Here is a 12,500-nt window from a genome sequence, read left to right as displayed (position 1 = left end):
CGCCTGCTCCAGAACTTTCTCTTTGGGATGCAGCGGGCGTTCTAGGGACACACAACAACACACAGGTGTGTACGTAGGCAAACACCTGCGGGCCAGTGTGTGTGTGTGTGTGGTCCACTTACCCAGCTGGCCGTCCTCGATGACCTCAAAGGTCATCCACACGTCTTTGTCTCCAGCTGGAATGTTCCTCATGTAGAGCACCTGGTTGGTCAGCTCCTCGGCACACATGGTAGGGGACACCTGCAGGGGTCATAGGTGGTGTGAGGTGTGTTCCTCACACGTGTGTGTGTGTGTGTGGGTGTGTACTTTGAGGGTGACACAGCTGTCAGGTGTCTTCATCTCCAGGTAGACCTCAATGATCAGGTCTCCCGCCTGAGACAACTGAAGACACAGACCACATCAGACGCACATTAGCCCCTCCCACCCTCACGCCGTGCACACACCTGAGTGTCCTTCCAGGAGGTGATGAGGCTGAGCTCCAGTTCGATCCGAGTCTGGTGTTCTTCGTCGATCTGAGAGGGATAAAGGTGTGGTCAGGCGTGGCCTCGAGGGGACGGGGGGCGTCCGCTTCGGGTTCTACTTACATCGAAGACGTACAAGTAGTTGTCAATCAGATCCTCCATGATTTTCACCTCGTGTTGTCCCTTGCCGTCGGTCTGGAAGAGGCTCGGAGCGAAGAGCAGCGACAGGTTCTTGGTGCACATCTGGTTCAGGTCGGCACACTTCTGGACCCTGAGAAGGCAAACGAGGGCATGAAGCCGACAGGAACTGTGAGAAGAACATTTTCCCCACCTTTGAGCAAAGATGTGGGACACCTTAGACCAGAGGTGTCAAAGTCATCTTAGCTCAGGGGCCGCACGGGAGAACATCTGTGCGGACTATTACAATTGTGGCATTTAAAAAACTAAAGAAAGACAACTTTAGATTGTTTTCTTTGTCTTACTTGGGCCAAAAACAGAACAAAACTTTATGAAAATATTACAATAAAGATATAGAAAAAAGTCAAGTTTAGATTAGGGATGTCCTAAATGCGTTAAAATGTAATATCGGAAATTATCGGTATCGTTTTTTTATTATCGGTATGGTTTTTTTTTGTTTTTTTTTAATTAAATCAACATAAAAAACACAATATACACTTACAATTAATGCACCAACCCAAAAAACCTCCCTCCTCATTCACACAAAAGGGTTGTTTCTTTCTGTTATTAATATTCTGCTTCCTACACTATATATCAATATATATCAATACAGTCTGCAAGGGATACAGTCTGTGCTTCCTACACTATATATCAATATCAATCAATCAATCAATGTTTATTTATATAGCCCTAAATCAATATATATCAATACAGTCTGCAAGGGATACAGTCCGTAAGCACACATGATTGTGCTGCTCCACTAATAGTACTAACCTTTAACAGTTAATGTTACTCGTTTTCATTAATTACTAGTTTCTATGTAACTGTTTTTATATTGTTTTACTTTCTTTTTTATTCAAGAAAATGTTTTTAATTTATTTATCTTATTTTATTTTTTTTTCTAAAGTACCTTATCTTCACCATACATGGTTGTCCAAATTAGGCATAATAATGTGTTGATTCCACGACTGTATATATCGGTTGATATCGGTATCGGTAATTAAAGAGTTGGACAATATCGGAATATCGGATATCGGCAAAAAGCCATTATCGGACATCCCTAGATCCATGAAGGAAAAAAGAAAGTAAATGAATATGTAAGTAGGGATGTCCGATAATGGCTTTTTGCCGATATCCGATATTCCGATATTGTCCAACTCTTTAATTACAGATACCGATATATACAGTCGTGGAATTAACACATTATTATGCCTAATTTGGACAACCAGGTATGGTGAAAATAAGGTCCTTTTAAAAAAAATTAAAAAAATGAAAATAAGATAAATCAATTTAAAAACATTTCTTGAATAAAAAAAAAATTACAATATAAAAACAGTTACATAGAAACTAGTAATTAATGAAAATGAGTAAAATGAAGTGTTAAAGGTTAGTACTATTAGTGGAGCAGCACAATCATGTGTGCTTACGGACTGTATCCCTTGCAGACTGTATTGATATATATTGATATTTAATGTAGGAAGCAGAATATTAATAACAGAAAGAAACAACCCTTTTGTGTGAATGAGTGTGAATGGGGGAGGGAGGTTTTTTGGCTTGGTGCACTAATTGTAAGTGTATCTTGTGTTTTTTTATGTGGATTTAATAAAAAAAACAAAAAACAAAAAAAAAACGATACCGATAATTAACAAAATCGATACCGATAATTTCCGATATTACATTTTAAAGCTGTAACTGATAGCTCAGTTACAGCTCTTGTTATTACCAAATCTATGTTATGTGTGTTTTATGTCGCACGATTGCACCAAGAAAAATTCCTAGTTTGTGAACCCGTTCTCAAACAATGGCAATAAAAACTCTTCTGATTCTGATTCTGATGATATCGGCAGGCCGATATTATCGGACATCTCTATTTATAAGTGAATACATTTACATATGCATAAAATGTTAGCTGCCTCTCTTTGTTTATAATGTACCGTATTTTTCGGAGTATAAGTCACTCCGGAGTATAAGTCGCACCGGCCGAAAATGCATAATAAAGAAGGAAAAAAACATATAGAAGTCGCACTGGAGTATAAGTCGCATTTTTTAGGGACATTTATTTGATAAAAGTCAACAGCAAGAATAGACATTTGAAAGGCAATTTAAAATGTGTAAAGAATAGTGAACAACAGGCTGAATAAGTGTACGTTATATGAGGCATAAATAACCAACTGCTATGTTAACCTCACATATTATGGTAAGAGTCATTCAAATAACTATAACATATAGAACATGCTATACGTTTACCAAACAATCTGTCACTCCTAATCGCTAAATCCCATGAAATCTTATACGTCTAGTCTCTTACGTCAATGACATCAATAATATTATTTGATATTTTACGCTAATGTGTTAATCATTTCACACATAAGTCGCTCCCGAGTATAAGTCGCACCCCCGGCCAAACTATGAAAAAAACTGCCACTTACAGTCCGAAAAATACGGTATATTTTCTGCTGGGTCTACTCTCTATTTTATTCTGCAGCTGTTACATACCCTGCAAAAAGTCAGTGTTCAAAAACAATAAAAAAATAAAATAAAAAAATTAGGGGCATTTTACTTGAACTAAGCAAAATTATCTGCCAATAGAACAAGAAAACTCGGCTTGTCAAGACTTTCCAAAACAAGTCAAATTAGGTAACCTCAATGAACCCAAAAATACCTTAAAGGCCTACTGAAAGCCACTACTAGCGACCACGCAGTCTGATAGTTTATATATCAATGATGAAATCTTAACATTGCAACACATGCCAATACGGCCGGGTTAACTTATAAAGTGACATTTAAAACTTCCCGGGAAATATCCGGCTGAAACGTCGCGGTATGATGACGTATGCGCGTGACGAAGTCAGAGTAACGGAAGTTATGGTACCCCGTAGAATCCTATACAAAAAGCTCTGTTTTCATTTCATAATTCCACAGTATTCTGGACATCTTTTGCAATTTGTTTAATGAACAATGAAGGCTGCAAAGAAGACAGTTGTAGATGGGATCAGTGTATTAGCAGCGGACTACAGCAACACAACCAGGAGGACTTTGTTGGAGCGCTAGCCGCGCTAGCCGCCGACCTCACCTTGACTTCCTACGTCTCCGAGCCGCCAAACGCATCGGGTGAAGTCCTTCGTCCTTCTGCCGATCGCTGGAACGCAGGTGAGCACGGGTGTTGATGAGCAGATGAGGGCTGGCTGGCGTAGGTGGAGAGCTAATGTTTTTAGCATAGCTCTGTGCAGTCCGGTTGCTAAGTTACCTTCAATGGCGTCGTTAGCACAGCATTGTTAACCTTCGCCAGGCTGGAAAGCATTAACCGTGTATTTACATGTCCACGGTTTAATAGTATTGTTGATTTTCTATCCAGTCAGGGGTTTATTTTTTTGTTTCTATATGCAGTTAAAGCACGATGCTATCACGTTAGCTCGTAGCTAAAGCATTTCGCCGATGTATTGTCGTGGAGATAAAAGGCACTGAATGTCCATTTCGCGTTCTCGGCTCTCATTTTCAAGAGGATATAGTATCCCAGGTGGTTTAAAATACAAATCCGTGATCCACAATAAAAAAAGGAGAGTGTGGAATCCAATGAGCCAGCTTGTACCTAAGTTACGGTCAGAGCAAAAAAAGATACGTCCTGCACTGCCTCTCAAGTCCTTCACTGTAACGTTCCTCATCTACGAATCTTTCATCCTCGCTCAAATTAATGGGGTAATCATCACTTTCTCGGTCCGAATCTCTCTCGCTCCATTGTAAACAACGGGGAATTGTGAGGAATACTAGCTCCTGTGACGTCACGCTACTTCCGCTACAGGCAAGGCTTTTTTTTATCAGCGAGCAAAAGTTGCGAACTTTATCGTCGATTTTCTCTACTAAATCCTTTCAGCAAAAATATGGCAATATCGCGAAATGATCAAGTATGACACATAGAATGGATCTGCTATTCCCGTTTAAATAAAAAAAAATCATTCCAGTAGGCCTTTAAAATAAGTATATTCTCACTAATAACATGTGCACTTTTCTTGGTAGAAAAAAAACATTAGACCTTTTTGCTCAATATGTTGAAAAATATTCTTAAATGAAGTAAATGCTAGTGCCATTATCTTGACATCATGATATGCGCTCGGCATCATGATTTTTTTTTTCATGCTTGAAGTAAGAAATTATTACTTTAAAAAAGTCATTTTATACTTGTGAGTGTTAATGACACAGCTTTGCATCACTTGATATTCTAGTTTCAAGCATGTTTTACTCGATATAGCTCATCAACGTGATGACCTATATTATATATTATATATATATACTATATTGTATATATTATATTATATAAGGGACGGCGTGGCGAAGTTGGTAGAGTGGCCGTGCCAGCAATCGGAGGGTTGCTGGTTACTGGGGTTCAATCCCCACCTTCTACCATCCTAGTCACGTCCGTTGTGTCCTTGGGCAAGACACTTCACCCTTGCTCCTGATGGCTGCTGGTTAGCGCCTTGCATGGCAGCTCCCGCCATCAGTGTGTGAATGTGTGTGTGAGTGGGTGAATGTGGAAATAGTGTCAAAGCGCTTTGAGTACCTTGAAGGTAGAAAAGCGCTATACAAGTATAACCCATTTATCATTTATTTATCAAATCTCAGCAACAAGCTGTAATATCTTACTGAGATCATTTAGGAGCAAAACACTTAAAACAAGTAAAACACTCTAACATCAAATCTGCTTAGTGAGAAGAATTATCTTATCAGACAGAAAATAAGCAAATATCACCCTTATTTGAGATATTTCATCTGATTTAGATTTCAGTTTTTGCAGAGATACTGTAATATTGTACATGCTCATTTGTATATATTATATACAAATATAATATATCAGTATATATTATATACTGTATATATTACATATAAGTTATATTTTATATTGCTACTATGGTACATTTTTTGTCTACTTTAAACATTGTTTTTGCCCTCTTTTTGTGCCTTGGAGTGCATTACCCTTTCCATCCCTATCCTTTCCAGCCTTTGTAACTGAGCTACTGTGTGGAACAATTTCCCTTGTGGATCAATAAAGTTTGTCCACTAATAATAATAATAATAATAATAATAATAATAATAATAATACATGTTATTTGTAAAAAGCACTTTACATTGAGCAAACAACCTCAAAGTGCTACAGTGTATAAAAAAAATAAAAAATAAAATAAAAAGATAATTTAAAAAAAATAAAATTAAAATTAAAACTAGAACAGCCAAATAGATAAAACTAGTATGCATATATCTAAAAAAATGCTTTTTTTTAATAAAAAAGAAGGGTTTTTAAGCCTTTTTTAAAAGCATCCACAGTCTGTGGTGCCCTCAGGTGGTCAGGGAGAGCGTTCCACAGACTGGGAGTGGCGGAGCACAAAGCCCGGTCTCCCATTTAATGTCTAAGTCTAAAATTTGTTTTCTTTTGTGTTATTTTTGTAATGAATGAAGTAACGTTCATGACAAAACACAATATATAATGTGAGATATAACAGGATAATGCATGCATTTATCATTTGTTTTCAAAACGCTTACAAAAAAGTGGGACCCCAAAAGTTTACTGTGGGACCCCATTTTTATGACTTGATGGGGTCCCTGGGACCCCATTTTTTAAATTCCTAGCGCCAACACTGATGGAGTATTGGTGCGTGCAAAACAGCAGCAGGCGGCTGTGGCCTGCGGGCCGCTTCTAGTACTAATCAAATATCATCCCGGGGGCCATAGATCATTCATTCACGGGCCTGACCTGGCCTGCGGGCCTTGACTTTGACACCCCTGCCTTAGAAATTACTAGCTTTGGCACTGTTTTTTTTATCTATGCACACACACATCGTATTCTGTCTAGTTTGAATGAAAGAATGTGCCCAGTTAACTTTCAGTTTCGACCAAAGGAAGGCTGCATTATGGACACAAGCATGTGAACATTTTACAGAATGTCTTCATTGTTTGTACCGACTCTTTTGTATATTGTTCATCTTCAATTATAGGTGTTAGAATAATTGTTTGTAAGTTATCACAAAAAAACTTTGTGTTGAAATTAGTTCCTAGCAAGAAGACAAAAGCTGAATTTGAAACCTACCAAGAAGAAACTCCACTGTGTAAGGGGGAAAGCCACATGAAGGGGTTTCTGTGTTCTTTCATGTATGGTAATCAACTCGTTCTGGCCCAAGGACTTCAGAGCGAAGAGATGACAGAATCTGCCCAATTTCCAGACGACCTCTTTTTGAAGTATTTTACGAACTCTTTTTGAACTCTTTTATGAACTCTTTTTGAACTGACCTTTTCTGTGAAATTTTTGCGACTTTTGTCCTTTGGAAACAGTGGTGGCCGTGTGGTCGGGGAGGGTCCAAAATAAAAAAAGGAGGCATGCAATCTTTTGGCAGAGCGTGCGGGAGACTGTACAAGAGTACAGTGTGTCCAGGCGTGTCTCCTCAATTGAGTCCAAATTGAATTCTGTCTCTGTTTAATTCTTTGCCTCTTGTCTTGTTTAATAGATGCCATCAGTGTTTGAACCTGACAATAGGCACATCTCTTTATTTGGGACAACTAAAGAGTCTTCCTTCTAAGACCATGTTGGCTCCAGTCACAACTCACCTGTACAGGTGACTGACGAGTGCAGCCAGAGTCATCCTGTTGACCCGCGGAAGAGACCGGATGATCTCCTTGTAGCGGTCCAACCTTGCGCCTTTGGAAGGGATTTCTGAGATGTAAAGAGGGAAAAGAAAATGTGAGCTGATGACTGGTCTCCCAATGAGACTTGGCTGATAATCACTTCAATGGCGGCTGCAGTATTTAGATGCTGAAATGTAAGAGTTTTGACAGCACCAAGCATCTGTAGCTAATAAACTCAGGGTAGCACTGAACTGTTAGGCAGATTAATCTCAATATCGGTATCGATATCAAGCGTTGAATCAGCATTGGATCGATATTACTGTAATGAGATTAACATTGTTCAGTTATCTTCTACACCTATCTGTTTCTTATCGTTGTGTTGTTCATATCGTTGATACATACTTTGTATCGGATCAATACCAACATTTGCAGTATCGCTCATCACCCAGTCAGCAAGTCATTACTTTGTTTCTACAGTTCTATTTTCTACCGCTTGTCCCTCTTGTTTACCTTTCATCACATATGCAAATGCTGTTTTTTGTCCAGCCTGTTCCGGTAAAAAGTAATTTTGTAAATATTTTTAAGGTTAAATTGACTGCAATCCTGGTACGTTAGCATCAAGCTAAGGATGTATGCATGTGTTTTATTTGTGTATATACATTTTACAGTAACTTTATTTTGGATCCAATTATTAAAGAACCCTAACATGGATATTTTCTGTTGGAAGCAGATCAGAATCATATCCATATTTAAGTGTTACTTCTTTCTAAACTCCTATAGTCATATAAAGAATAGCTAGTATTCTTCCTTCTTTTGAGTCTCATAGTAAGGTGTTGGCCTTCTAGATTGGAATGTGTCAGAGTAGCGATAACTCGGAGTAGTCTAAACAAAGGGAGTGGGGGCGAGGGACAGAGGGAAGATCATGGGACTTCCGGGGGTTGGAGGGGAGACCGAGCTAGACCGAGCTAGACCGATCTGGACCGGGCTGGGGAACGCTGGTGTGCTAGATTGGTCTCACGTTTTTCCTCTAAGCTTGGAGAATAAACCACAAAATACCAATTACTGCCTGTTGATTGAATATAAACATCAGCTTATGTGCCATAACAAGAATCTGGGAGAGACTAGCAATTTGAATTCCCCATTGGAGGAATGCTGGTCAACGCAGCATCCTTAATTTGAGGGACTGCTTACCGTATATTACGGACCATAGGTTATAAGGCGCACTGCCGATGAATGGTCTATTTAAAAAATGTTTTTTTTTTTTTTCATAAATAAGGTGCACCGGCTTTTAAGGCACATTAAAGGAGTCATATTATTATGATTATTTTCTAAATGTAAAAGACTTCCTTGTGGTCTACATAACATGTAATGGTGGTTCTTTGCTCAAAATGTTGCATAGATGATGTTTTACACACATTTCACAACATTCACACTTTACTTCAATCAATCACGGAGCAGCATCCGTGGCTCACTAGTGCAACAACAACGCCCGAAATGTGTCCCGTGACCGGAACTCTCTAATAACTAAAGTTCCTTGGGTGAATAATGTAAACTCACTACACCGGTATGTTTTAGTGCTTTCATGGCGAGTTTACTGACAGATATAAGTAAGAACTTTACACTACTTTATATTAAATATGGCAACAGTGGAGGATGAATGTCACATAACAAGAAGATAGAGAAAAAAAAGAAAATTTTCGACTGCGGATCCGTGCAATTTTTCAGGACTTAAGCAGATCCCAAATACAGATCAGCAGGTACCAGAAGGTAAGAAATGTTGCTTTTGCATAATATTGCGAAACAAAACTCCAGATATGTTCTATATTTTCAATGGAACATATACAATGTTGGTGTTGTTTACTTGAGTCATATTGCAGTCTACACATATCACTTATGTGTGACTGCCATCATATTGCAGTCTACACGTCTCTCTTATGTGTGACTGCCATCATATTGCAGTCTACACGTATCTCTTATGTGTGACTGCCATCATATTGCAGTCTACACGTATCTCTTATGTGTGACTGCCATCATATTGCAGTCTACACGTATCTCTTGTGTGTGACTGCCATCATATTGCAGTCTACACGTATCTCTTATGTGTGACTGCCATCATATTGCAGTCTACACGTATCTCTTATGTGTGACTGCCATCATATTGCAGTCTACACGTATCTCTTGTGTGACTGCCATCATATTGCAGTCTGCACGTATCTCTTATGTGTGACTGCCATCATACTGCAGTCTACACGTATCTCTTATGTGTGACTGCCATCATATTGCAGTCTGCACGTATCTCTTATGTGTGACTGCCATCATATTGCAGTCTCCACGTATCTCTAATGTGTGACTGCCATCATATTGCAGTCTGCAAGTATCTCTTATGTGTGACTGCCATCATATTGCAGTCTGCAAGTATCTCTTATGTGTGACTGCCATCATATTGCAGTCTGCACGTATCTCTTATGTGTGACTGCCATCATATTGCAGTCTGCAAGTATCTCTTATGTGTGACTGCCATCATACTGCGGTCTACACGTATCTCTTATGTGTGACTGCCATCATATTGCAGTCTACACGTATCTCTTATGTGTGACTGCCATCATATTGCAGTCTACACGTATCGCTTATGTGTGACTGCCATCATATTGCAGTCTGCACGTATCTCTTATGTGTGACTGCCATCATATTGCAGTCTACACGTATCTCTTCTGTGTGACTGCCATCATATTGCAGTCTACACGTATCTCTTATGTGTGACTGCCATCATATTGCAGTCTACACGTATCTCTTATGTGTGACTGCCATCATATTGCAGTCTACACGTATCTCTTGACTGCCATCTACTGGTCACACTTAGCATTACACCATGCACCAAATACAATTGCTTCGAGGTCGGTAAGCAAATCCATAATTATTCCGCACATTAGGCGCACCGGGTTTTAAAGCGCATTGTCGAGTTCTGAGGGGGAAAAAATGATTTTAAGTGTGCCTTATAGTCCGGAAAATACGGTAACTTTATTTTGGATCCAATTATTAAAGATTCCTAACTTGGATATTTTCCAATCCCCAATTTGAGGGACAGCTTACTTATCTTTCAAACTAAACACTGACAACAGGCGACTTAAGGTCCAGTGGACAGGAAGTAGAGACTCACTGGCAGCTTCCTGCCACAGCGGATGGAGGTCGATCATGAAGACGGGGTCATCGATCTCCCTGAAGAACCGCTTCAGGACGTCCGTCACGTCCTCGATGAAGTGGTCTCCGATGCGTAGTTTGACATTACGGGCATCTTTGCGAAACTCCTCCATGAGCAGTTTGATTCTTGACTTGGCTCCGTTCTTGCGATAGATCCCCTCGTGACCCAGACCTGCAGGCATGGACACCGACAGGTTCAGGCACCCTGGGGCCAGGTTCCATGGTGTGGCCTCATCAGCACTTTGCTCACCATACTGCGTGATGAAGGCGATGCAGCTGTCCACGATGATGGGGATGTCATGCCTGCTCAGCTGCTGCTCTCGCAGAGAGTTTCCCTTCCCGCCGGCAGCCCGCTGAACGTCTGCGTACCACAAGGTGAAGTCTGTGCGTCCGACGCCCTGCAGGTGGAACGTCCTGACACAACAGAGACATGAGACGTCAAAGATCAGCCAGAGGACAAAAAACTGATGTTGAAGTCCACTCACCTCCCCTTCTCAACCAAAACCAGGATGTCTTTCTTCTCGTGGTTCTGGCTTTCCGAGGCGACACCTTCAACACAAACATAATCAGTCCGACACAACCCCGGATTGGGTCTAGAGACGTCAAAAACTACTGACTCAGCTCCTGCAGCCGCTTCAGGTTGATGATGTCTTCTGCAGCGCCGTCGTTTTGGGGACAGATGAAAAGGTTGGACTTCTGCAGGACAAAGTAAGCCTCTTTCCACTGCTGAGGGTCCAACATCGCTCGGTACCGCAGTCGCCCAATGCGCTCAAACTCCCGAGTCAACAGGCAGTGACAGCTGAGCGGCGTGGAAGCCTAGCAAGCACACACGCATTATTAGACCAGCAGAACTTGGGATGGGACTGAAACGATGTGAAAAAGCATTCGAAAAACAACCAACTTTCCCGATGGCACTGGTCCAGGCGTGCAGATCCTCGGGTGTCTCCACACCAAACTGATAGAGTTTGTCCGAAGTCAAATACAGTTCAAAAGTGTAACGGAATCTGAGCGCAGAAAATACAGAGTAAATCCCCGGTTTCACTTTTGACCAACATGTGGCAGACCTACACCTCACCTGTCCACAAAACCGTTGTTTTTGAGCAAGTCTGGTCGGCTGACTCCCAAACACACCACGTCCTTGAGACCGATCTCCATGCACGGTTCTGCTGATCGCTCCGCAGGGTAGAACAGCAGAGACTGATCCACCGAACACCAGAACTTCTGGAAGTCTGTCACAGTTCAGACAGGCATGTGATGCAAACATGTCACCGCATCTGTCAGACATCTGTCAAAACTGGGAGCCGAACCTTCTCGAGACCGGCGGGACAGCGTCGCTCTGCTGACGCAATTGGAACTGAAGAGAAAGCCAGAGTAAACAACCGTCTTCATGATCTCGTCATAGACACCAGGATCTGCGGGAAATCAAGTAGTGAAGACGAGTTTGTCCTCTAATCCTTCATAGTTGGTAAGCAAAGAATAATCATAGTAGTGGTGTTGGTTCTGACCTGGGACTCTACAGTTCACTAGCAGGTCTCTGTTTGTCTGCTGCCCGTGGGCGGTGCTTGCCAGGTGATTAGCTCTTGCTTCAGAAAAGATGTGAGTGACAGTTTTGAGGAGCGTATGTTCGGAGACAGCGGAACATAACACCTGCAGTCGACACGCACAAACATCGGAACGGTTCAGTTGCGATTGATTCAACGCCCTGGGAACACGAGGACCTGGGTGATCGGAGACTATTCACAGGCAAGTCATTGAGGACTTTACAAAATGGCTGAAAAAGACTAATCTGATAAATTGCGATAATCATTACTTTTAGAGTGGAAAGCACTCCCAATGATAGTAAAATACTTCCAATCTGCTTTTAGAGCAGTGGTTCTTAACCTTGTTGGAGGTACCGAACCACACCAGTTTCATATGCGCATTCACCAAACCCTTCTTTAGTGAAAAATAAAATGTTGGGGTTTTTTTCAAATTCAAGACAAAGTTATATGTTTTTGGTAACACTTTAGTATGGGGAACATATTCTAAGTAACAAAGTTTTTTGGACACTAGGGC

General features: G+C 40.8%; 1 protein-coding gene across 4 annotated transcripts in view; it reads right to left on the bottom strand.

Annotated features, from left to right (window-relative positions):
- LOC133644918 (arf-GAP with Rho-GAP domain, ANK repeat and PH domain-containing protein 3-like) overlaps positions 1-12,500 on the bottom strand; it is a 40,139-nt gene that overhangs the window by 10,881 nt on the left and 16,758 nt on the right. For all 4 annotated transcript variants that reach the window (XR_009824850.1, XM_062039676.1, XM_062039675.1 and 1 more), the window contains exons 17-30: positions 11,951-12,092; positions 11,753-11,857; positions 11,521-11,674; positions 11,347-11,449; positions 11,063-11,261; positions 10,931-10,994; positions 10,696-10,859; positions 10,405-10,617; positions 7,230-7,335; positions 585-732; positions 444-512; positions 307-381; positions 123-240; positions 1-41 (exon numbers count right to left, since the gene is read on the bottom strand). The exon at positions 1-41 is cut by the window's left edge. Coding sequence is in view for 3 of the 4 variants with exons in the window: in XM_062039676.1 (XP_061895660.1) it covers positions 1-41; positions 123-240; positions 307-381; positions 444-512; positions 585-732; positions 7,230-7,335; positions 10,405-10,617; positions 10,696-10,859; positions 10,931-10,994; positions 11,063-11,261; positions 11,347-11,449; positions 11,521-11,674; positions 11,753-11,857; positions 11,951-12,092 (1,701 nt within the window). In the remaining variant the exon portion in view is untranslated. The remainder of the gene's footprint in view (positions 42-122; positions 241-306; positions 382-443; positions 513-584; positions 733-7,229; positions 7,336-10,404; positions 10,618-10,695; positions 10,860-10,930; positions 10,995-11,062; positions 11,262-11,346; positions 11,450-11,520; positions 11,675-11,752; positions 11,858-11,950; positions 12,093-12,500) is intronic.

The sequence above is a fragment of the Entelurus aequoreus genome, linkage group LG28, assembly GCF_033978785.1.
Source record: "Entelurus aequoreus isolate RoL-2023_Sb linkage group LG28, RoL_Eaeq_v1.1, whole genome shotgun sequence".
Classification (NCBI taxonomy): Eukaryota; Metazoa; Chordata; class Actinopteri; order Syngnathiformes; family Syngnathidae; genus Entelurus; species Entelurus aequoreus.
This window is presented reverse-complemented; position numbering and strand designations above follow the sequence as displayed.